Source organism: Varanus komodoensis, unplaced genomic scaffold, assembly GCF_004798865.1.
Source record: "Varanus komodoensis strain SLA01 unplaced genomic scaffold, ASM479886v1 scaffold67, whole genome shotgun sequence".
In the NCBI taxonomy this organism is placed as follows: domain Eukaryota; kingdom Metazoa; phylum Chordata; class Lepidosauria; order Squamata; family Varanidae; genus Varanus; species Varanus komodoensis.
Window position 1 is genome coordinate 710,924 of NW_025336308.1, and position 25,728 is coordinate 736,651.

The window sequence follows — 25,728 nt, forward strand, 5'->3', positions numbered from 1 at the left end:
GACCCTTCTAGATGTGGTCTCCAACCTAACCATTGGATAGGTTCAAATGAATTGCTCTTCATTTTATTAGTCTTTGATGTTCTTGATCTTCAGTTCTGTTCCTTAACCTTGAGTGGGACAGTTTCATTAAGGGTACCATCTGGAGAAAAGCCCAGTTTGGTCTCTGGCATCTCTAGCTAAAAATACTCTATTAGAGGGGCAGGAAAATACCTTTCTCTCCTGGAAGCAGTGGAGCAGGGAACACTGAGCAGAATAGGCCAATGGGAAAGGTGACCTTATTCTTTCTTTAAACCTCCAAAGTGGGAGGGAAGGGGGAATTAAGTCTGGCTCACAAAAGCCAGTACTTGCACTCCCTCTAGTGTCCAATACAGAAATTATTTATTATTTATTTATTTTATTAAAACATTTCTATGCCGCCCCTTGCCGAAGCCTCGGGGCGGCTTACAACACAATAAAATACAATAAAATACAAAAATAACAATATAAAATTAAAATTAACAATATAAAATAAATAAAAAATATAAAAGAAGTCGCCCTGGCCAGATAAATAAGCAAATATTGTTAACAATTAAAATGACGTTTAAATAAAAAGGTCTTCACCTGGCGCCGAAAAACAAATAACGAGTCCCTCTTACAGATACCGCATCCTGGCAGACTCTTATAGGCAAGCTTATTTTGCAAATCTGCCTGCCTAGCTAATACTCTGGAGTGGAAACGTTTGTAGGATGGTATCACTTAGCTCCTTCTGCACGTGTTGATTCTTCCCTGCAAATCCTTAGCGCCAGGCTGGTTCTTCCCACCCCTGCCCACTGAACCAATGAGGTTTCCAGGCTCAAGCCCCCAATAAGGGAAACCCTTTTAAAATGCATCTTCAGAGTGTGAATTCTGATGGTTCAGAGCAAGGTGCTCTCTGGAAGGATGATTTTCCACTGCAGATACTTTCCTGGGTCCTGCATTCATAAAACACTACATTTTCTTACTATCTTGTGCTGCCCTCAAATGTTTCTTTTCAGCAAGGGTTAAAGAGTTAATTCCCTACCGACGGAGCTGTCCAATAATTGAGCCACCTGTCTGCCAGTCTCTTTAAGAATTAATTTTCATCTAGGCTGCATTCACATCTCTTTAAATCCATTTCCTCAAAGCTCACAGGATGAATGGAAACAGATAAGATAATGGGTATTTCTTTAATCATACTGACCTAATTCTAGCAATGCTTGATGATCACTTTTCATTTTGCTCTGGGTCACTCCCTGCACACAGGCAAGTTCGGGCGAAAACAAAGGCGAAAGATGAAAGTCTTCTTTTCCCAAGCCAAACCAAGGTGCAATTCATTCTGGTGCTTCCCCCAGGCTGTTTTCTTCACTGAAATTCAATTTGGGGCGCTCGCTCCTAAATCCTTAGTAGGTATCCAGGGTGGCTGTCACTGCTCCAAGTCCAGACGGTACGTATGTTGTTACAAGGGAAAACATGGGCACAATTGAGCAGGTAGTCAACCTTAAAAATTGGAGAGCCAGGGTGGTGTCATGGTGAAGAGCACGGGACTGGGGCTCAGGCGATCCGGGTTCGAGTCCCCGCTCAGCCGTGGAGCCCACTGGGTGGCTTTGGGCCAGTCACAGACGCTCAGCCCAGCCTACCTCACAGGGTTGTTGTTGTGGGGATAAGATGGAGGAGCAGAATGATGTAAGCTGCCTTGAGCCCTTTGTAGGAAAAAGGCAGGATATAAATCGCAATATAAATAAATAAAAATCAGTGGCAAGGTCTCATTGGGGGCCAATATTTTTGGAAGGCAAATAACCCCGATCTCAGCTCTTCTGAAAAGCCTGAAATCCTTTCTAGGCAGCCCAAAGGAGAAAGGAGCTGCAAATAAGTGGCCATCATAAAGAAGTTGGTACAAACTTTCAGGTAAGCCACTATCCCCTGGGGACTCTCCAGTAATACGCAATGCTTTCCATATTGACAGAGCTTTGGCAAGTCCCACAAAAGAGGGGAGAAGTGGCCATTTCGGGAACCATGTGACGTCCACGGCAGCCACACCAAGAAGATGGACTCTGCATGGAGGTCCAGAGGTGCCACCAGCAGTTCATTGGTCTGCCTTGCAGAGGGACCCAAAGGTCTCTTTCAGTGCAGTAAGAACCCTCCTGGTGACCGAGCCCCACTTATGGAAATCCCTGCCAAGTAAAGTCCGCCTGGCAGCTTAGAGGAGCTTCAGGTTGCTGGCTTGCACCTTTCTCTTTGCCTGAGGTCTTTGTTATGGGCAGGTAGCAGCCGACAGGCTGGCACCGCTTGTTTTGGGACTGGAATTCTGCCTTCCCATCATGAGGCCTTGGGTGTCATCCCACGGAGTGCAACGGTGGGAGATCTGGGGCAGACAAAAGCTTTCTTCGTCCACTGCTTAATTAAATCAAGCAATGGGTGAACATAAGTTGCAGTAAGGACCACCGATTTGGAAGGCTGTAAAATACGATTCGACGAACTCATGTAGAGACCATCCAGTATCGGAGGCAGCATGTCTTGCAATGTTTTTGATTAGTCACAAAGTCGTGCCCGACCCATCGCGACCCCACGGGCAACATTCCTCCAGGCTTCCTGTCCTCCACCATCCTCAGAGTCCACCCAAGCCCACACCTATTGCCCCAGTGACCCCATCCAGCCACCGCATCCTCTGCCGTCCCCTTCTCCTTTTGCCGTCAATCGTTCCGAGCATCATCTTTCAATACCAGCTGAATGCCACTGTGTGGCAAAAAGCCTATTTGAACATGCAAATGTCTCCAGGAAATGTACTACCTGAAGGACTGGGCTTTGTGTGGCTTTGGGCTGCTCATGAATTGCTAATCGGATGCCACGTTCTTTTGCTATCTCAAACCTTCACTAAGGTTCACATTCTTCCTCCCTACTCTGAATATGACTATGCTGTCCCTCACCGAATTAAATGCCAGCTTCCTGTTGCTCATAATCGGAGATTATCCAATAATATCTGCTCAAAGCTGTCGGAACTGATTAAATTAAAGACTGGACACTGTAATATTCCTCTTTCACCATGAATCATTTGATTCAGAAAGCTTGGATTGAAATAATTTGGAGATCAAATTGCCTAGTGAATTAATTAAATCAGAATCTACACAAGGCCGCTTGTATCCCGGACAGGGATGGGCGCTACTGCTCTGAACTGAGATGAAGCCAAAAGCTGCTTCTTCAAGCAGAAATAGCAAAACCCTCGTCGTAGATGGGAATGGGCTAATTTAGCCGGAAGGCTGGATGAAACAAGCTCACTCCGAGTTACGCTAAATATTAGTGAGAATGTGTACTATAGAATACACAGAGGGCAGTATATGCAGGGCTGCTGTGCAACTGCTCTTTGAAAGACAAGGTCGGGCCAGGCTGTTGGTGGAGATTCTGAGGCTGAAGTCCCGACGAAACCCCTTCCCCAGCCCCAGCCTTCACATAGGCCACTGGCATCTGCCCTTGCTCTGCAATGACTTAAGGGGAGGAGGAGGCAGCTGAGAAGAAACCGAGTGGTGATTCAGCAGGAGAACACTTGGCTGGTGCAAATCAGGAGCAGGGTGTGTTACGTTAGGGTTAGGTCATGACAGGAAGCTGGCCCACGATCTTATCAGAAGTTAGATAAAGGTATGGGATAGTCACTCAGGTAAACTCCCCAGAACTCAGAAATTAGCAGGAGATGCTCAGGTGTCAGACAAAGACCGTGCCTGATGGCGAGGGTATTTGGCTGGGCTGGAATTTTAGGGAATTTGGCCTGACATTGTCTGCAGACGCCGTGTGGGACTCTGACCTGAGCCCCTGCTCTGTCCTTGGAAAAACTCTCTGGACTCAGGAGGCCTTCCCTTTGCTCTGTCTACTCCAGCTGGGCTCCAAAGGTGTGTGTGGGGGGGTGGGGTGGGGGGTATTTGTATGGCCAAAATTGGCTGCCTCAAGGTTTTGAGGGGGACAAAGGCTCTCCTAGCTTCTCTGCCCCTCCTGCCTTCCATCGGATGCCCCAACCCTTATCCTGTGGGAAACTGCATTGGATGCCATGCCTAAATCTGCTTGCCCCTTCTGGAGACAGGGTGCAGGGCAAGGCAAACCAAGAATGGGAACATCATGTTCCTCTTCCACTCCCAAATGCCACCTTAGCATCACAGAGGTCCCTTCTCCCTCCCCGTTTAGCTGCAGAGGAGAGAATCTAAAGTACTTCTCAGAGGGGAGGGGCTTCCATTAATTTGCAGCCCCAGAGGGGGCTTGAGCCAGCGAACTACTTGAAGGATGTGGCTTTTCAGATACTTTGCATGTATCCTCTTTGTGCTAAATGTTAATTAAACAACTAGGCTGATAGCAGAGTTTTCTTTCCTTATAGCTATTTGGCTTTCCCCAAATGCATAAAATTGCATTTAAGCACATCGCTTTGTGCTCTGAGAATAATCCAGTAAATGGCAATGAGTGGATTATTCCCTTTGGGACATCTCAAGCGCAGTCAAGCCCCCTTTAATAGCGGTAAGCAAAGCAGGAAGGAAAACTTGGCCTGATTTCCTTCTCTACTAATCTAATGCATTGCTTTGCATCACACCCAGAATGGGAGAATCCTCCTTTTGGGAGAGCGCTTTCTTCACTCGTTTCGGATTGCAGGGGCCCTCCAGTGACAAAGCAGAGTAGGGAAATTACTCCCTGAAACGCAAAATTAATCTCCCAGTGGAGATGGCACCCGGAAATAACAGTGCCCCCTTTAAAAACGGGAGCGGCAACAGCAGTAGCTTGCTAGGGCTATTCTTACCTTAGATTTAAACCCCACTGTATATAGGATTGCTGACTTAAGCAATCCTACCATCTGCTCTGTCCTTATTTCTTTTCCCTTTGCACCGCTGTGCCAAAACAAATGTTGCTCTTTAATTTTTGCTCTTGGGTGAAGGCAGAACAGAATTAGGGCTGGGTCTGAGGGCAGGCTGAGCTTTCCTCTTCCAGGGCCCTTCCTAAAATATTTCTTCCTCCCAAGCTGTTATTAGTCCCAGCAGGAAAACTTTGCTTGCCTTAGTGCTGAGTCAACGGCTGAACTAAATATCCAGGACTAATGAACCAGCCAGCAGCCAAGGACCAACCGGAGGACAAGTCGAAGAGCAAGCTGAGAAATTGGATCAAGGACATGCAACATTTCAGCAGCCTCCCTGGACTACACTTCCCAGCACTCCCAGACCAACATGGTCACTGGGATTTTCAGTTTAACATACCTGGAGAGCACCAGCTTGGGGAAGCAACACAAGAACAGAACAGCATTTGTGAAATATATAAAGCTATGGTGGATTTTGCTGCTGAAAGACTGAACGTTGGGGGTACGGTCATTAGTCTTATTCAAAGCCAGATTTCTTTTTTTTCCTTTACATTTGTAGATTCTCGATATTTGTATTCTATTACATACAATGAGCCATCTAGGTCTGAAGTCATGCAAGAGCCTCTGGGGGCTCAGTCTCCAGAATTTTAAAAGCCCTTCTATGCATTTATGACGAGCAGTGCATTTATTTTAATTCAAATATTTCTGCTGAAGAAACAACCTTCACCTCTGCTTAGGAGTACGATCCGTCACAGACTTTATTAAAGCAAAGAGCACTGCAAACGAAGAAGGTCTTAGCAGTGTAGCACTAACACGGCTCGTTCATGGCTATTTGTTTTTCGGCGCCAGGCGAAGACCTCTTTATTCAAACGTTATTTGAATGGTTAATATTATTTATTTATTTTATTCTTTGGCCAGGGCGACTTAATTTATACTGTTAAATTATATTGTTTTATAGGATGTTATTTATTTCTGTTTGTGAGCCACCCCGAGGCGTCGGCGAATGGGGCGGCATGGAAGTCCCCTAAATAAATAAATAATAAATAGTTCTCCCCTCTCCTCATTTTATGGCAAATATTTATAGTACTTATCCCTAAAGATGCCTTGAAGGATATGGCTGACACATCCTACACATAAAGTGAGGAAGCAGCAGCACCGTAATGCGAAATATCTTTGACAGCACGCCCCATCACGACCCCATGGACAACATTCCTGCAGGCTCTCCTGTCCATCCAGAAGGCCATGTCCCATCCATAATTATTGGATGATTATTCCCATGATTTCAACTTATCCCTCCTCTTGTCCGATCATTCACGTTTCATATTGTCACATCACAATCTGATGAGCCATCGCTGTGCTTACAATTTACCGTGTGTGCTTCCCCCACCCCCCCAAGAAGCAAGGAAGATGATGAGAAAACAGACAAAGCAGCAACTGCGAAAATGCAGATTGTATGTCGGTAAAGCAAAACTTGGAGCAGGCCGGGCCGGGCCCGTGAAGCTCTTGGCAGCCAGCGCCACCGGGTCTGTTTAGCTGCCCCAGCAACTCTGTCAAGACTCTGGATTTTATCTGATCAGTTCTCCACCCTTGCTCTGAGCCTGTAAGAGGTATTAAACATTAGTTAGGGACGCTGGGAGGGGCTGCCTCCTGCTCTTCTAGAAGCGTTCTCCGAATGGATTGCCCTGCAAAAATGCCGATTTTCACTAGCTTTGCTCCCACCTAGCTGCCCTCACGTATCTGCCTCTAACATATTTATTAACTTGCCGTATTTTTCACTCTATAAGACGCGCCTGACCATAAGACGCACCTAGTTTTTAGAGGAGGAAAACAAGAAAAAAAATATTCTGAATCAAATGGGCACATAATCACAGGCACGTTCCCCATCACTTCCCCATGGGCTGTACATCTGACAGACTTGCTGCACACACACATTCGCTCTATAAGACGCACAGACATTTCCCCTTACGTTTGAGGGGGGGAAAGTGTGTCTTATAGAGCAAAAAATACGGTATTTAGGATATTTATATGCCATCCTTTGCAAAAGTCTCAGGACGGCTTACAAAGATAAAATACAAATATCCCCAAACATAAATAAATTATCGACCCACTCTGGCTGCAGTTAAAATATAAGGGTAAAAATACAATAGTAAAACTTATTAAAAGGTTGATCAAATAAAAAGGTCTTCGCCTGGTGCCAAAAAACATATAATGACGGCGCCAGGCGGACCTCCCTGGGGAGCGCATTCGAGAGATGGGGCACCACCACAGAGAAGGCCCTCCTTCGGGGGCTCTGCCTCCTAATATCTTTCACAGAAGCTTGGGAAGGACCCTTTGGAGAAGAGAAACTCCCTTAAAACAGAGAAATGGCGGAGCGCTGGCTTTCGGTTTGCATTACAATTTTTAATGTGAAAAGGAGAACCGGGGCATGCAGCCGGGAGGCAACACTGGCTAAATTCGGATGGGGCAGTGAAGGAGTGGAGAAGCCGGGGCGGGGGGGGGGGACTGGGGGACGAGGAAGGAGGCGCTCCGTGGCTACTAGTCGATGGCTGCGGGCTTCCTCCTTCAAGGGGATGCCCTGCATGCACATGCGCCAGTTGCAGGGGAGCCTGGGCTTGCACCCATCCTGCAGGAGGGATCCCGTGGGCAGCTGGTTTTCCACCGTATGCATGAGATGCTGGACTGCATGGGCCTCGGGCCGGGTCGAGGACGGCTTTTGTTCTGTTCTGACGAGCAAAGAACCAACACAGAGCTGAAACCACGGCGTCCAAGCCCGGCTGGGGGCGAAGGCTTGCGGAAGGTCCTCTCGCCGCCACGTGGCTACGCCCTCCCGAAGGGACGTCACAGCGCATCCCGCCACCTGGCTCCGCTGCACGTGTGCGCCAGACGCGTGTACACCGTTCACACGCACACTTCTCCCCGCGACTCGCCCATGGATCAAACCCCGCCTCCGCTTCCCGCATGCGGGACTGAACCAGCGGGGGCACTTCTCCGCGTCGCACGGCCGTCGTGTGAACGGATCGGCATCCTCGCCTCGCCCGCGGACCAAGCCAGCAGCCACCGCCTTTCCTCCCCGCGGACCAGGCGCCCCTCGCGGGCGGCACAAGCCCCGCCCCCGCTCGCCCCGCCCCGCGCCGCGCGTCAGCGCCGTCACGCGCGCGGAGGCTCCGCCCGCGCGGCGGCGGCGAGGCCCGAGGCGTTTGCGCGTGCGCAGCTCCCTCCTCGGGCCGCGCCGCCATCTTAGAGGCCCTCCCTCCGCCCCCGCCCGCGCCCCCGCCCGCGCCCCCGCCGCCCACGTGACGCGAGGGGCGGCCATCTTAGGTGCTCTGGGCCCTGCCTCCCTGCCTGCCGCTCCTCTCGCCGGGGGAGGAGTCCGCGCGGCGCAGGCCTGCTGGCTCGGCGGCGGTGGAAGCCGGAGCTGGGCGGGGAGAGCCGTAGCGGCCTCGGCAGCGGCACCGCCGGCGGCAGCAGCGACGACGAAGACGACGACGACGACGCGGCGGCGGCCATGGGGCAGTGCGGGATCACCTCCTCCAAGACCGTCCTCCTCTTCCTCAACCTCATTTTCTGGGTGAGCGGCAGCGCAGGAGGCGGCGGCCCCTCTCCCCGCCTCGGCCGCGGGGGCGGCTCGGCCCGGCGGCCTCCCCGGCTGTGGGGCGTGGGGGGGGGGGCGGCCGGGCGGCCCCGGCGCCGCGAGAGCGACCCTTCCCCTTGCCCGCCTGCCCAGCGGCTTCCCGGGTCCCCTCCCACGGTGGCGGGGAGGGGGGGCGTTGGTGTCGGGTGCCGCCGCGAGACCCCTCCCCCGTTCGCCCGGGGTTGTTCCGTTCACACGTTCTTGACGCGGCGCGAGACGCGTGTCCTTCATCCCCGAGGAGCGGGGCCCTGTACGCAGCCGCCTCGGGGAGCGGGGGAGTGTTGGCAGACCGCTTGCTGGGAGGGGGCGTGTGTGTCTCCGGCCTTCCCTTGGATGGCTGGCATTCCTTTTATTATTAGCGAAGGGGGCACGGCCGTAGCAAGCTAGTTCGGGGCGCTCTTGTTGTCGCCTTTTTGAACGCCCCAGGGATATTCAGACGACCCGGGCCGGGCCTTGCCCTTTGGAAGAGGGCCGTTAGGAGGTGCCCAAGGGGTTGGGAAGGTGACCCGGAGCATGCAGCCGTGGGTCGGCTGGGCCCGTCGCGGCGCATCCGACGGACGGACGGTCTTCCCGGCTGTGCGGCTTCGCACCTGCTCCGCTGACCCGTGTTCGACCGAAGGGGGCAAACCTGGGACTGTTGGAGTGGGGGAAGAAAGCCCCCGCAAGGCAGAGCCTGCATTCTGGCTGGTGCAGCGATTTCGTTCATATTACAGGGATGCAAACCTGGATTCTCTCCATTAAGCGGTCCAGAGCAGCCGTCACGAGCAATGATCTAATCCGAAATGATGAGCTCAGATGCTGCTTGGGGATCTTAGCACCAGAAATTCTTGCCCCAGCTCTTCTCAACCTTTTAACTTTTCTATCTCCCCCCCCCCCAAAAAACACCCCTATTCCTGTTTGCCTTTAAGAGCAGGGTTTTCTTTGGGCAGAAAACCAGAAGGTAGAGGATTCACCCTTATTAGCGCTGCATGCTTCTGTATGTGTTTGGGGTCCTGCTTCAAGCAGATCAGCCATCCCAGATTTTAATCAGGCCCCCAAAAGTATGTGCGTATTTATGGATAGGACAGAAAGAGATGGGGGTATTTTGGTTACATGAGGACTTGCTTAAAGGATTAAAAAAATATGTTTCTGAAAGGAGGTCACTGAAACCATTAAACAGTGGTGACCAGGAATAGTTTCATGTGGTGTTGGAAGAATCAATATTCGCTGCGATACTGATGCCTGGTTTTTAAGCTGCACACTGATATTAGGTTGCTGCAGTGGTTTTGCTTGCCTCGAATTTTATTCATGCAGTTCTTAATTTATTAATGATAGTCCTCTATTTAAAATATGGATGAACTGGCAAACATTGTTGGCAGTGATGCTTTGTGGAGTGGGAAACACTGGGAGGAGGAACGGCTAGGGACTCCCCTGGGATGGCACCCAAGTAGCTTTGCTTCAGGTTATCCTTCCCCCACAAGTTGCAGAAAGGAAGATAAATCTTTGCAGTTGCGTGGCAACTGTGGCTCTTTTGAGGGATGTGTGTATGGGGTGGATCCAAACTAGGGCAACATGAATGGACTGGGGCCAGCAGAAAAGAGATCAGAGTGCGCAAGCTGGATGAGTTACTTGTATCTCAGTGTTCAGATCTTCATCTTGAACTTATACCTGAGCTGCTGCAGTTAAAGTCCAAATTTTATATAAACATAAGTGGCTTGCCAAGGTTAGTAGAGCAAACATTTGGTAACATCTGAGGGAAGGCAGAGAGGTGGGCAGAGGCACAGACTATGAGTTCAGCATGACCTGACACAAGCAAAGGGAATGCAATTTAAGAACATGATGGTAAACAGTACAGAGCCGATTGGCTGGAGTTCGAGTTAATGTAACGCCAGATGCATTATTCCAGGTGTGAAAAAGTCTTAGCCGCTGAAGATGCTGAGGCATGCGGTCATACTATATTACGAACAAAAATAACAAAAATATTATGAACAAAAATAGCTATAAATAGGATTTCTAAAAAGATCCATTGTTGCTAATATCCAGCCCATTCAACTTGATGTGGTATGTCCTTTAGCCCATTTTTAACACAAACTTTTCTGGTTTTATTCCAGTCCTTTTACTGTGATATTATGATGTTTCTGGATACGTAATATCTAGATGATGTTTTTACATTCTGTGACTTAAGTTTTGAACTGTCGTGTATCAGTTTAAATTTTTGAAGAAGTGGCATGTGTGGATTGTACTTTTGTTATTGGAGTTAAACAGTACATGGAGGCTTGGTGGGCTTATTGATATCAAATATGTTATTTAATATGTACTTCTGGAAGGAGCTATGTAAACTCCAGTTCATGTAAATGTGACTCTTGGGTATAAATCTGAAGGGTATTTTTGCACAGGGCTGCCTTGTTTAGTTCATTTACTAAAGGAAGAAATCGCCTGTCCTTGGGAGGAAATATGTTAAGGAGATGATAGGGTCAGACACAACTGAAACTCAGTCCAGACAAGACTGAGCTGCTGTTAGTGGACCATTCTTTTGACCAGCTGGAGGGAAGTAATCCGTTCTAAATGGGAGCAGGTTTGTAGCTTGGGGCCAAGCTATGTCCGGATCTGGACAGGAATTGCCTCGTTTCAATAATCTGCCTTTACAGACTTCTAGAGATTGCTGCAGTGCATTGTGTCTGCGGCTGCCCTTGAAGGCTGTTCAGAAGCTGCAGCTTGTTCGAAATGTGATGGCCAGATTAATAACAGGGACCAGATGGTCTGAACTTAAAAACACCATTTCTGACCCACTTGCATTGGCTGCCCACGTGCTTAGCCCAGTTCAAGGAGCTGGTTTTAAGCATCAAGCCTTACAGAGCTTGGGACTACAATACCTGGTGGAATGCCTCTCCTTGACTGAACACTGCAGTCAAGATCTGGGGCCTGCCAGTGATTGCTACCTCCAAGAGAGGCCTGGTTAGTGATGATAAAGAGAAAAGCCTTTTGAGTGCACCCCCCACCCCAGTTATGGAACAAGCTCCTCAGTGAAGCCCTCCTGGTCCCAACCTTGCAATCTTTTTGGTGCCAGGTTAAGACTGTGCTCTACCACAGGGCATTTAATTAGTTTGCTATTGGGGCTTATGTTAGCTGCTTAAACAGGTCTCATGATTTAATATGTATAAGCTGTTGTAGCTTTTTAACATTTGTTTTAAAATGGATTTTAAAGTTTTGTAGGGCAAGGTGTTTTTTTCTGTTTATATGGTTGTCTGTATTTTAGATTGTATTTCATGTATTGTTGTAAACCAGCCAGAGATATTTGTTCTTTGGTTGGTGGTGGCGGCAGCATTATATGGATCAGGTGGGAAATTCTCCCAGTAGAAGACTAGGCTTAATTGAAACTCTGGCCAGCTTTCTCTCCAACAGATAATGTCTGAACAGACACAGTGTCTGGCACAGAAATGTGCTTCTGGAGTACTTTACATGTAATATGTTATCAGTCATAGGACAAGTCATGTCTAATTATAATCTTGTAACTTGTTTATGTTGATGAAATTTTAATATAGTATTCTTAAGTTGTACCCAGGTAAAACTGTTCTGTGATTGTGTGTTGTATGGCTTCTTGGTAAATTGTTCTAGGTAAGACTTCTGTTCCTGGCAAAGGCGGCCATGTATCTATAGACATGCAGGGATGTTTCTGATCCTGTTTTTAGATTGTGGAGTGTGATGGTTTGGATAGAGTTGAAACAAAACTAGATGATCATTCACTTGAAGAGAGGTCACATATTGTTCTCGAGTTCTCCAATTACTGTTTAACTTGTGTAACCCCCAAGGCCCAATCCATGGCTAGTATGCACCCCGAGGCCCCACAGGTTAATTAACCCACGCTGGCTTAGCATTCTGCCCAAAGAGGCTTACTCTCCAATATCTGGTGCCTGCGTAGCATATTAAGCGTGGTGCTACAACACTGAGCTAAATAAGATACGGTACCTTACTACTTGAACCTATAAATTATTACTGTGTTTGAAACTTGACCTTGAGCTAATGTTCCCTCCTTTCCTTCTGAACCAAACCGATGCAACTTGAACACTTTTGGAAGAAGGTGAGTCCTTGGCAGAACACTGAGTCACAGCTGCCTGAAATACACCCAGAAATTTCTCGACCAAGGGGGCTCTCAGAGTGCCTTTTCACTGTGGCCTTGAATGCCATAACTTCATCTTGGAAGGAGTTTTCTGAAGCTTGGTGTGTGCTTCATTGTTCTTGTGCAGTTGAAGGGATCTGGTGGCTCCGATGAGTCAGTTCAGGTTGCAGAACCATGTGACCCAGTGCATGCAAGAGAATGAGAGCATTGTTAAGTCTCTGTATACCTTGTTTTTTCCTCCTCTCTCCCCCCGCCCCCATCCCCACACATTGGGTTTACTCTGCCCTTACACAGAGACCTTTGTGGAGAAAAATGAGCTTGTACATGATCTTGATTGTCTGCTGATGATAATTCTGGCCTCTTGGGCATGGTGACTGTATATTACCCCCTCTGATTGCCAGTCTCTAGGAAGGACAGTGGCAGAGGGTTATCGCCCTCATCCTCTTTGTGGGCTTCCCAAAGACACTGCAGTTGGGCATTGTGGGAAAAATAGGATGCTGGACTTTGGTAGGCCTATGGCCTGATCCAGCTGGCCTCTCCTAAAGCTCACAAGTCACAAATACCTTTTTTCCCAGACGTAGCAGAATTAGAAAATGCATCTACATTTCAGTCAAACAGTCACTTTCTCTGAAACCTGGTCTCATTTCTGTCTTCTAACTGCCTCCTCTTCCAGCAGATTAGGGTCCTTGTGGAGGCTTTTAGACCTTTTAAAAAGTGTTGTAGCTTTTTTCTACTCTGCAGCATCCCGCCTCCCCACCCCTTGAAGTGAGCACATTCATGACCTGGGCCAATGTATTCCATGTGTTCAGTTTATTCGCCTGTGATCTACTGTTCTTTACTAAACTCCTCTTACCTCAAGGATTGTAAAATTCAAAAACAAACCAGGGATGTATACTTTTTGAAAATTCAAGCATAACTAGAATAAGTGATGCTGGGTATCCGGTCTTCCCAAAAGCAGACATTGTGAAAGAGACAACGGTAGAATACTTAGTAAGAGTTCTTGCCACTGATAGGGCCTGCGTGATGTTGCGGAAGTTGTCTAGGAGTCTGCTAGTGGACCTTCTGCCCGATTCTGCTTAGCCAGGTGTAGCCGAATGTCATGGGTGTTATTTTATCACACTTCACACTGTTATAGTTCACCTACTGGTAACAGTGGCAGTCAGATTTAATAATGTGTTGTAGTCATTGTAGTTATGTCATGTTCTTCTCAGATAGCTTCAGGGTCTTCTAGGTGACTAGGCCTGTTACAGAATAGATACCTTTGCTTTGTAGGAGCTCTTTTTTCAGGGTCATAGTTAGTCTGTGTTTCCCAGCCATCAGAGAATTGATGATAGTTCAGAGGCACAGTTCATCTCCATTAGATTAGAATCAATACATTTCCGTTCCACAGTTCATGGTATTTTAATGAGCTTTAGACAGTCAGACCTTTAAGAGCTTAAAATTTGTCATTTGGCTACTTAGGAGGTATAGTGAAATGCTTTTAATGCCAGTCAGCCTATGCCACTGGCATAAATGATTGACAATCTGCTTCTAATGCCAGCTGTACTCTGAGCAGGCCTTGTCTCATTTCTTTAAAACTTAGGTCAGTATAATGGGAAGCATCCTAGCATGTAGCAAGCTCAATCTTGCCCACTATATTTACAGCCAAACTGTTTCTTTAAGCTAGTACAGGGGCAGAGAAGTAAAGGATTCTATAGCACTGGTGGTGCCAGTACTCTTTTATTGACAATGTAAACTACATGCTTACAGATATTGCAGAATTATATTACCTTGCGTTGGAGCACCAGTAAAGTTAGTGTTATGCCTTTGATATTGTTTAAGCCTTTCTGTAGCCGCATAGAATCAGCAAAATCTAAAATAGCTGCAAAGAGCTGTCTTGAGTTTTGATGACTGAGGCAGTGTAGGCTGACACACTGGTCCTTTAGCTCCTTATTATATAATCAGCGTCAAATATTCTGTGAACCCAAGGAGACTCCTTTTATAAATAGCAACCTGTCTTTATAAGTGCATCATGATGCTGTCCAAAGCCAGGGCTTTAGAACTTACAGGTCCATAAATATTCACTCACAGAAGTAAATGTTTATAATGCATGCTTCATTACATTTTGTGTTCATAACTAGAATAATGACTTATTATTGAGCACTGTTCTGTCTGTGCTGGATATATTGTGTAAGGATGGTTAGACATGCACTGCAGGCAGAAGTGTAATTCAAAGGCAAAGGTAGAAGGAACATGTAGGCCTTCATGGCACGTTTGGGGGCAGCATTATATCTACACCAGATCACAGAAGGGGTACATGCTTTAATTAATCTCGTTTAAAATGTTGCTTTTTGTCTAGTTTCTGCATTGAGTCAAGAATTGTTCAACTACATATTTGTTTATGTATATGTGACATTGTTATAAATTCAGATTGTTCAGAATTTATCTCATTAAGTCTTTCCTCTAAATTAGTGGCATTAGTATCTTTTTTACCAGTAAAATGCCTAGCTCTAAAGTAGTAGAAAATGCAAAGCATGTCCTAAAAGATTAGAGAATGAAAAGCAACTGTCCAAGAATCTTATTTAGGATTTCTTTTATGTTTTTGACAATTGTATTGAATCCTTTAGTGAGGGCGATAACATTAGCAAGCTATTTTTGTGCTCTGTTGCTAGGCAACAATTAATAATAATGAGAGTATTCCCCAGCTCTTTTGGGTGGCTCTTTAAAAAGTGTTCTCATAAAATGCCACATTCTAAAATTGTGTTTGCAGACATACCAGATTCTAAATTGGCATGCAGGGAACCTATAGCACTCCCAAGTGTTGCTTGACTCAAACCTCCATCATCCTTTACCATGGGTTCCCCACCCTGCTCTGAATGCTGGCTACTTCCTTGATTACTGAAGACTTAACTATAGTAAACCAATTCGGTCTGTCTGTTCACCTGACAAGGGCTGCTCTTTGGAGTCTTGGACCAAAGGCGGGGGTGGGGGGACCTCTTTCTGCTAAATGATTTTTTAACTTGAAATTCCAGCAGCTGAACCTGTGAGCTGCGTACTGGGTTGTGCTCCTCTCCCAGTATGAGACAGGCTCTCAAACGGCCTTTTGCTAGGCTGTCTGTGATTGTGTATTAAGGGCGAAACAAAAGGCTGCTTTGGTGCGTAATCTTTGTGGCCCCTCCTTCCCCCTGGTAAACTGGAAATACACTGGCTGTAAGCTAGACAAGCTAATTGCAAATACATGCCACTTGAGAATGTGTAGTGGCAGCACATGGCAGTATGAATTTGGTGAGGCATGGCACCTTACGGGATCACTGGTTTGGTGCCACGTGAACATAAGCTCTTTGAGATTATTTCGGGATTGCTTTCATTTTGGCATCTTCTTGTGCTTGCAACAATGTCCTCATTTGTTTTGGGGACTTCAAATGGATGCTTGTCTAGCTACTCTATCTAGGGAAGCCATTCCTAAGCCGCCCTCCCGTGCTAGGCTGCAGAAGCCGGGTGCCCTCCTCCTCTGACGTGGAGCTGCAGCACTCTGCAATGTCAGTGCAGGGAACTTGACGCCTGGAAGCGCACAGCATCTGCAACACTTGCGTCCTGGCTCTGTTGGAGAGAATGTGCGTCCCGAAACTCCTTGGCAGCTCACAGTGGGGCCAAAATAGCGGAGGGTGGCGGTTTCATGGAGTGGGTGTGGAACAGTGGCTCTGGAGCCTGTCCTTCGTGCTTGTGTGCCCAAGAACTTTAAATAGAGGCATGGATCTCACGTTGACCCATACGCAGTTCAGAGGAATTTGGCTTTAGCACCTCTGTGCAAGAGAACCACTCGAGCTGTGTGCCAGCCAGGCCTTGGTGAACTGATGCTTATTTATATTTTAGTCTGCACAATAACAAAACAGTCGTTGTCTCCAAGGCAAGCCGCGTGCAGCCCCAGAACTGCTGCCTTCGAGTTACCAGACCATGATAAAGTCGAACTCGGGCTGTCAGAGTGCCTCCTAAGTGAGCTGCGGGCATTAAAATTTGCACGCTTGGCACAGGCAACATGCACTGGGTGACCGGAAGTGGAAATACCCTTGCACCAAAAATGTCGCCTGCAGTTTGAGTAGGTTTAGCCGATCTGGCCGATTTCTTGGATTAATGAGAGGAAATGTGAATTCAGGGTGGAGGCAAGTAAACAAAAGTAATATGTCCTTTACTTGGAATAATTTGGCTTATTTGGCAGTGGCTTCAGGTGAAGTCCGGTTGCCTTATCCGGGTAGGAGTGGTGGTAGTGCATTTTCCCTCCTTCTAGGAATTTATTTATTTATTTCTATGCCGTCCTTTGCAAAAGCCTCAGGATGGCTTACAAAGATAAAATACAAATATCACCAAACATAAATAAGTTATCGACCCACTCTGGCTGCGGTTAAAATATAATGGTAAAATACAATATTAAAACTTATTGAAATGTTGATCAAATAAAAAGGTCTTAACCTGGCGCTGAAGTATTTCTGTTATTCTTTGGCTGAAAAGGCTTAATGTTCTTCCTAAAATGGAGTAATCGCCATAAAGTTGAAAGATAAGGATATCAAAAGAAGCTGCGACCGGGATCTCTCATTGCCAATGTTCGTTGCATTGTTTTTTGCAGGCGGCAGCAGGCATCTTATGCTACGTGGGGGCTTATGTCTTCATCACATACGACGACTATGACCACTTCTTTGAAGACGTCTATACCCTCATCCCTGCAGTGGTTATCATAGCAGTGGGGACGCTTCTGTTCATCATTGGTCTGATCGGCTGCTGTGCCACAATCCGGGAGAGCCGCTGTGGGCTCGCTACGGTAAGCCTAATGCTGCAAGGAATTCTCCATTTGGTGCACCACAGACGATTTCCTCAGACGGATAGTCATTAAGGCCCCCAGTAGTCCCTGCAAACCACAGGATCCCTTGCCTTTTGGTACGTATGGTTGGCATAAAATAATCAAGTGATCTTGTTAGCCAACTGTAACTTGGTTAACTCAGCAAACTCATTTATTATATTACTACACATAACATCCTCCCCTTTTCCCTTTCGCAAGGAATCCAGAATGGCTTGCATGAGCCTTCCCACCCTTCGGCTGCAAGTCAGTGACTAGCTGAAAGTCACCCAGTCAGCGTCACGGAGTGGTGACTTGAACCCTGAGTTCTTGAGTCACAGTCTAACCACAGCACTGCTCTGGCAGGACAAATATATACTTGACATTAATCCAGTGGACCATAGCTCAGTTGTAGAGCCCGTGCTTTTCCTGCCAGGGGTCCAGGGTTTAGTGGAGACCCTGGAGGACCAATACTACCTACAAGATGAAATACTAAACTACTCTGACCCACGATATGGTTTCCTGTGTTACTTCCCACAGTATGGAAAAAAAAACTTGTTAACATCATTGCCTCTAAATAGTGTTTCCCCCAGACTTCAGGATAGATATGTGAGTAACAAGTCATTGATCTCCATCCTTTTTACAGTTGCTCTGGAAAGCCTCCAGGTGTGCGGTCAAAATCAGTTTTTATCGGTTTTAAATTTGAGGGAGCCTTGTATATGCAATGATGCGTAGGCACATTTCAGTCATCTGACTTAAGAGTGGCACCTCTCTTAAAACACGCTATCTCATAAGGTGGAATTTTCCCCTCCAAAATATTTACCCGATGGCAGTCGGTTTTTGTGTATTAATCATGTAAGAAACAAACATTCATTCTGTTAATAGAACAGAACCTGCTTAGTTGGGCTAACAACCAATATAAGTCCACTAAAGATGGATTTTTTTTTGGCCTGGGTTGAAAGCAATAGTCTGGAATATTGTATTACACTCAAAGAACTGTAACTTGATTCCCCATGGAATGGCTGCTACATAGCACTTACCTGAACCTTGATAGCTATCTTGATCTCTCTTTAGGTACTGCATTTGCTTCCTCAAATTACCAGCAGAATTGAGTCACTTAATATAACAAGTATAGTCGCTGTTAATGGACAGTGTTAACCTGTTCTTACCAGGTCATTCTAATGTGAACAATAACCAAAAGTCATATTTTCACAAAACTATTTGCATAAAATTGTTTCTGTTTTGCAGTTTGTGATCATCCTCCTGTTGGTTTTTATCACAGAAGTTGTGGTGGTTGTTCTCGGTTATATCTACAGAGCAAAGGTAACTGCTTCTTCTAAAGTGCTAAAACATTCTCCTAAATAGTACAGTTTTGGCTCAATTTAAAACTGATCACCTTGAATGAAACTGCAACTAATACAGCACTTTACCAACTCGGTGTCCTTTCAGAGACACATGCTAACAGATCCCCCTATTTAACAGGTTTAGTGTCCAGAGTCAAAAGGGGTTCTGTGTTGAAAAAGCACAGTTTGGACATTAATTTCAAAGAGAAGACATGAAAACCCACGTGCCCGAGGCCTGCTTCTGATCACACCGCTTGTGGAGCACTGTGTGAACACTCTCCCTTCTCTAAGTGTCGTATACGTTATACACACAAAAGGCTAGAAGGGAGCAGCCAAGTGATCCAGCTGAAACTTCCTATTATAACAGAAGAGTGTATGTTAGTGTTGGCTTGCCCTAAGATGCTACCTTGCATATTGGCTGATGGTAGAACATGTGTGTTTAGAAATTTCTTAGGTAAAACTGAGAACTAAAATAGCTTTGACTATGGCAGGTGTGGCTGTGAAATAAAGAATACATTAAAATATTAATTACTTTAAACAATACAAGATCAAAGCAATGAAGGACTTGTAGTGGACACCACCAGATTAGAGCAGCTAAAACGTGAGCTTTTCAAAGCCTAAGAAATGAAAGGTCGTTACCAGGTACTGAAAAAGATAACGAAGTAGAAAGCAAGCAGGCCTCTCTGGAGAGGGAATTCCCATAGGCAGGATCTACCAGTGAAAAGACATTTTCCACCTGCATCACTTTAAAAGGATGGGCAAAACTCACAAGAGTTTCAAGTTCTAAGATACTCTGTTTGATAATGGTTGAAGAGCACACTACATTCAGGGGCTGTTTCTCTACACACTGAAGAGCTCTTAAGAGAAATGGGAGCCTTGCAGTTCTCTGAACTGAATGCTTTCTGCTAAGAATGGGAACACTGGCGTCCGTTTGTTTGTTTGTTTTAATAGGTGGAGGCTGAAGTCAATCACAGTATTACGAAAGTGTATAACACCTACAATGGAACTAACCCGGATGCTGCAAGCCGTGCAATTGATTATGTGCAGAGGCAGGTGAGAACCCACAAAAATGCTGTCCAGCCTAGCAAAAAAGAAGGGAGAACGTCAATCAGTTTAGCCTGTTTGATGCTGCCAGGTGGCCAGCAGATTCTGGGGAAACAGAAACAACATAGAAGGTAGTGGCAGTAACCTCAACCCTGCCTTGGGCCATCGCTAGGCAAGGTAGCAAATTGACTGATACCTGGTAGTGTTCAATGTTGAACAGTAGCTGACTTCCAGATGCCCAAGGTTATAAAAAAGCCTCAGAAGGTCTTGGACCAGGTCTTGTTCAACAAGACACAACTTTGTAGAGTAAAGCACTTTATTGAGCATCTGCTGCTCAGCCCAGGATAGGGATGCAATAGTGTAGATGAGCCCTGGGGCTGGTCTGCAGGAAGATTTTGCTTCCCCAAACCCCATTCCTTGAGGTAAGGCAGGAAGCGAGACTTGCTGGAGGTGGAGGTAGAAGGTGCATCTCGCTTCCGTAAGGCAAATTCAGCCAGTGGGGCATGCTGCGAATAATGGCGGCAGTGAAATTGCCGGTATCGCGGTACTCAAAGCAGCCAGGAGAGCAGGCGCGTTGGGTTTTGCACAGAGCGATTTCTTGGTGGGCGCCCCCCGGCCTGCCCAGTGCCTTCTCCATCTCTTCTTTTCCGTCGTAGCTGCGCTGCTGTGGGATCCACAACTACAGTGACTGGGAGACGACAAACTGGTTCAAGGAGACGAAGAACAACAGCGTGCCCCTTAGCTGCTGTAAGGCCGCCATCAGCAACTGTACGGGAAGCTTGGCTCACCCCACAGACCTTTATGCCGAGGCTAGTATCTCTCTTACTTACTTACTCTGCAGCATTCACAGTAAAAGATGGCGGTTTCTTGAAGGGTGCTAGGCTAAGAGATGGAGACGGGTGCAAGGGAGCAACAGTAAGCAGGGCCTATGGTTTAACTGGAACGCCGTTAATTCGTGTCTCCCATACTCCTCTGATTTCTTTGAAGGGAAATCCATTTTCTGCCGGGTTTTCTTAAACGCTGAGAATCCAGATAGGGCCAGCAGCGTGGCACCTGAGGGCATGTCGGTGCCCTCCAAGGCCCCCAGGCGTAGCTCGCCCGACTCTTTCCTGGCCACTGCCGTTCCTTCCTCCTCCACCTTTGGCTGCCGTCCTTTGACTTGGGCTTTTCCCACCACCAGCTGCCGCAGCAGCCGTCCCTTTTACCCCATCGCAGGCTTTGTTCCTCCTCTTTCCACCTGCCAGAGGAAGAGGAGATGAGTGTGCTTGCAGCATAGGATGGGGAGAAGAGGAGCAACGGCAAGGAGAAGAAAGAACCTGGTGGGGTATCAACCCACCTGCTCCAGAAACCAGTTTTGGTGGTTCCCCTGGACCCAACCGGGTAGCATCCTCTTGATGAATGCAGACGTAGTCTTAGAAATAAGCCTTTTGTTAACCAATATCCCAGCTTTCTGCTCAAAACATTCTAGAAGTTGGCAATGAGAGCCCTTAAGGGCTTGTTTGTTTTTCAGGGATGTGAAGCGCTGGTTGTAAAGAAGCTGCAGGAGATCATGATGTATGTTATCTGGGCAGCACTGGCCTTTGCCGCCATTCAGGTAAGGCTCGGAATCTATAAATGCTTTCGAGGTGGGAGAATTAGTAACGGCTCTTCCGATGTTCCCCGTCTTGCTTTGAGCCAGGCATGCCTTAGCTGCCATAATGCCGTTCCCTGGCCGCACGTGTTCTGTCCTTCAGTTGTATCATCTAAGCAAGAACAGCGTGGGCACTGCTGGAATTGCCCACCAGCTGTCGCCTCAAAAGCTGTGTAAACAGCGGGTTGGACTAAATACACAGAGATTCTGGGACAGAACGTCGGCCAGCCCTGACGTGATTTGAAATGCGCTGGCCGAGAAGAGCCTCACCCTCTTAAAACCAGTTGATGTACATGGTCCTGGCACACTGAAATACTCCTTTATTTAAAGTCGTTAAAGTGTTCTTCCAATGAAGGTGTGATATTTTGAAATCCAAAGAGAACTCCCTGCACCTTCTTTGCCAGACATCTGCCTGCCTTTGCGCAGTGCACTACACGAACCTCCACTTTTGATGTGCAGCTTGGGTTTTTCTTCTTGTGAGAAGAAGCTCGACCAGAGTAATGTGTGTATTCGGTATTTTGTGTTCCATCTTTACTGTTTCTGGTTGGCTGCTGGTTGTAGCCGCTTCCACCTGATCCTTCATCTTGGTGTAGGCTTCAGCAACCATGTGACTCTCGCAGCTCATTCACAGAATAATGACAGCCTCTGAAATCTCCTTCCGTTTAAAAGCCCCCACCCTCGCCAGAGTTTGGTATAACTTGGTGTTAATGCATCCACGTATGATCGCAGCTGATAATTACTCATCTCTTCTGTAAGAGCCTTGTATTTGACCCATTACCCACTGTTTGTCCTGAGCAAACTGGAATCCAGATATTTGTCTTGGCTTTTGTTGACAAGGTAATGGATTTTGCTCCTGGCAGCTCAGGCTCTCCTGCTTAGTATGATTGTTCAAACAACTCTTACTGGAAACTCCTTGATCATAAAGAATAAATTGAAAAATGATTGTAGTGCAACTAAAAATATTTTTGCTTGACTGTTGCCTCCTGCACCGAGAGGCAAGCAGATTATTTAAACCTCCTCATGCTTGGGGCCAGAGTGTAGTACTGTCTGCTTCTCCACGAATGTGTTCCTCCTTTAATTTCGGAGTACCCAGAAGCCTGCTTGGGCCCCACTGCCTTCCAAGGCAAGGTGGGACCTTTCTAGTGCTGTTGTCCTGCTTAAGGAAGCACCTTCTTGGCTGATACCTACTTTTCCTTTACTTACTCGACTAGTTTTGGAGCACCAGGTTCATTTTACTCTTCTTAGTTTTCAGTGGATGCTTTATTATTCTCGGCATTTCCGCCACTGCTGTTTGTGTTGCGTTTCAGCTCCTAATCGCTTTCATGGCGGTCTCACATTTCTAAAGTTAAGCTATCAGGGAAGCGATTACTGGAACATTTGAACATTTTTTTAAATAAGCCATCTGGATTGATTAGGTCCAGTTTTGAAAGGGAAAGTATACATTTGACCATTCTGGTCAGCTTGATGTTGATTCACACCATGAGCAGCAGTTGTGTTATTAAAGATCGTCATTTACCCTAGTTGGCAGTTTTAGTTCCTCCCTCCTACTTGACATGCCACGTCGGGTCAAACTGATACCCAGTCAAACTTAAAAACTGAAAAATACAGTTCTCCAAAGATAAATGCACGGTTCCAAACAGTTGAGTCCTTGCTGCAGGAGGAGTCCCATCGTGGCTGAAACCTACTTTAAGCTCTGATGTGATGAATGGTTGAACTTGCCTTTGTGCCCTCTTGGGGCTGCTATGAGCCCATATACACCTGGGAGCCTTGAACAGAAGCAGGCTGTTCATAAAACTTCTGTAGCCAGTGACAGCTGTGGGGTGTGTGGGTTTTTTATTTTTGGCGTTTGGTTTGTTTTTTTTTTAAGTCAGGCTGTACTTTAGCCCGTGGTCAGAAGTAATGTGACTGTCAAAACTCTGCTCACAAGTCTGTGTCTATCAAGGTCTCCATTCATCGCAACTGTAGGATTTTGAGTGTTCAGAGCAGTGACACACCAGAGGCTGTTCCATCCAGGCTCCCATGTGGGCCGCTCGGCTGCTATGCTGCCCCTTCAACTCCGCTAAAACTCCACCGCAAGCTGGTTACTCAAAACTGCCTCTTGTAAAAACAGGCCCTTAAGTATCAAGAAAATAGCAAGCACTTCTCCCTTTGAATGAGAATACAAAATAATAGGCCAGGTTTGCCTCCCGCCTGGAAGCTGACTTGAAGGAGAGTGCTGACAATGCCGTCCTAAATAAGATGGCTAGAAACTCACGGATCAATTTACAGAAAGCCGCTGTCGGGAACAAATAATGTCCCAGGATGCTCAGCCCGTTTCTCTGCTTCTCCACAGCTGCTGGGGATGCTGTGTGCCTGCATTGTGCTCTGTAGGAGGAGTCGGGATCCTGCTTACGAACTGCTCATCACTGGAGGAACCTACGCTTAGAAGAAGCTGTGAGCTGAAGCTTGAACTCGGTTTCCTTTACCTGGGAGGCAGCTTGGCTGGGGCAGCTGCAGCAGTTGTCTTGACGATTTTGACTCAGCAGAAGCACTCCTTTCACAGACTGGGACAGCTAGCAGATACACTGGTGATGGGCAGAGAGGCGTGACTTTTCACACACACACACACACACACACCCATGTTCCTGTGACCCCTCTTACTATTTTAGCCAGCTTTCCACATGTTAGCAGCCAAGTAAACACTGTTTTGGAGCCCCTTACATAAACAAGGCCACTTGGCAGGAAAACTAGCAGTGTACTGAAACGTGGTAAGTTGATTGCTGGGCACCGAACTGATTTGATTCTTAGATGCAGAGTTCTCCAGCTCTTGACTGAGTGGAATAACAGGCCAAAGTGGTATGAGGGAGGGGGTAGGTGGCTACCTTTGCAATATCTTTTCCCTTTGTTTTTTTCTGCTTGCCTCTCACCAGTGTCTGTCTGACTTTTTTTAAAGCATTAAATCAAGACCAGAACACTACAAAACAACTACTAACCAAAATGTCAGAATCACATGAGTGCATCTCTTGACCTTCTTAAATTCAAATGAACAAATCCTCCAAACATTAGTGTACAGGCTGGCTTTTCAGGAGTATAATGTATGCACTACTGTTCTATAATGAATATTTCATTTTTTCTATGAAGAGGCTGTTTTATGTATTGAGTGAATTGTTATAGAGTAGCAAAATAGTATGTGAAAGTGTAAATAGGAAATCTGATCAAATAAATCTTCTGACCATCTCCTTCAAAACTAAACCAGGCTTAACATTTCGTGATCTGCACATCGCTCTTGAACCAACATAAATAGCAGCTACTGGTCTAGCAAACATGCTCCATAATTAAGCATCTTGTCATTTACTTTCACAGTGCTTTTCAGAGCTTGACGCACCATTCTGTGCAGATACAGAAAGCTATTTCCGTGTGGTCAGTTATTCCTTGCGCAAACAACGCCCTTGAATTACAAATGTTTCATAGCAGCAGCCTTCATAGGCCAGAACCCACTCTGGTATAATGTTTCCACCTAGTGGTGAATATCCTTGAGTCAACTGTTCTTCTGCTCACTCTGATAAATAAGAATATGCTCATTCAGGTTTCATATGATGGAACGGCCTCCTTCTCTGTTTCATTCCTGCCTAGCTCCAAAGCAGGATGCTGGGGGGAACGCCTCTGAACTTCTGGTCCTCTCTTCCACCCTGTCTCTGAGTGATGAGAGCCCTGAGAGGCAGCCACGGAGCGAAAAGGTAAAACGATAAGGTACAAGAAATGGGCCCTCAGGTTTGCCAGTCCCAAAGCTTCACTCCCATATGGAGAAGATTGTACCAGCTGATCTCTAGAGTCCTCAAATGAACTGTCCACTGGAGGATGACGCTTTGAAAGAGGAGAACGAGGTGTCCAGCTGTCCCAGGTCTGCCATCAGCCCGGTCAGCCTTGATTTTCCTGTGGGAGCATGTCAGCTTAGATGAGTCCAGTGCCGGTCCCCGCAGTAGCAGGCTGCAGAAGTTGGCTGATGCTGAGCAGATACACATCCCAGAACTGGCTGGACTAGTTCGCCTTTCCCCCCCTCCCTTTACAATCAAGGGCTGTTCCCTGCACTCAGTGCTGCCAGTGGATCTGGTAGGCTGTTGTTGAGAAATAGAATAATAAGCTCATGGTTATGTAGTCGTGCCAGATGGTCCAGTTGGAATGGGGGTGACCTGCTTCCAAACGGCATTGAATACGGAAGATGAACCAAACACGCACACTTATGGTGGGACAGTGACTTTCCGGCATAATTTGGCCTCTTTCAGTCTCTGTTCTACCCACTCAGCAATATCACTTCTGCATATGAACACTGATCAAGCATTTTCCTCTTGGAGGGCCTGTTTTGAACTTGGTTTCTGCTGACG

The 25,728-nt window shown here is 46.8% G+C and overlaps 1 protein-coding gene across 1 annotated transcript; it reads left to right on the forward strand.

Moving 5' to 3' along the window:
- Window positions 1-8,208: 8,208 nt before the first annotated feature.
- TSPAN3 (tetraspanin 3) lies at window positions 8,209-24,598 on the forward strand. The gene is made up of 7 exons (XM_044450482.1): window positions 8,209-8,384; window positions 17,144-17,335; window positions 18,599-18,673; window positions 19,645-19,746; window positions 20,394-20,546; window positions 21,248-21,331; window positions 23,700-24,598. The coding sequence occupies exons 1-7, from the start codon at window positions 8,322-8,324 to the stop codon at window positions 23,790-23,792; spliced, it is 762 nt and encodes a 253-aa protein (XP_044306417.1). The 5' UTR covers window positions 8,209-8,321; the 3' UTR covers window positions 23,793-24,598.
- The last annotated feature ends 1,130 nt before the right edge of the window (window positions 24,599-25,728 follow it).

Bases quoted from the DNA above. Each gene is read 5' to 3' on its own strand.
- TSPAN3 (XM_044450482.1), top strand. From the start codon at position 8,322: ATGGGGCAGTGCGGGATCACCTCCTCCAAGACCGTCCTCCTCTTCCTC. The intron at 17,336-18,598 runs GTAAGCCTAATG...TCTGTTTTGCAG, and splicing joins GCCGCTGTGGGCTCGCTACG to TTTGTGATCATCCTCCTGTT. The intron at 20,547-21,247 runs GCTAGTATCTCT...TTTGTTTTTCAG, and splicing joins CCACAGACCTTTATGCCGAG to GGATGTGAAGCGCTGGTTGT.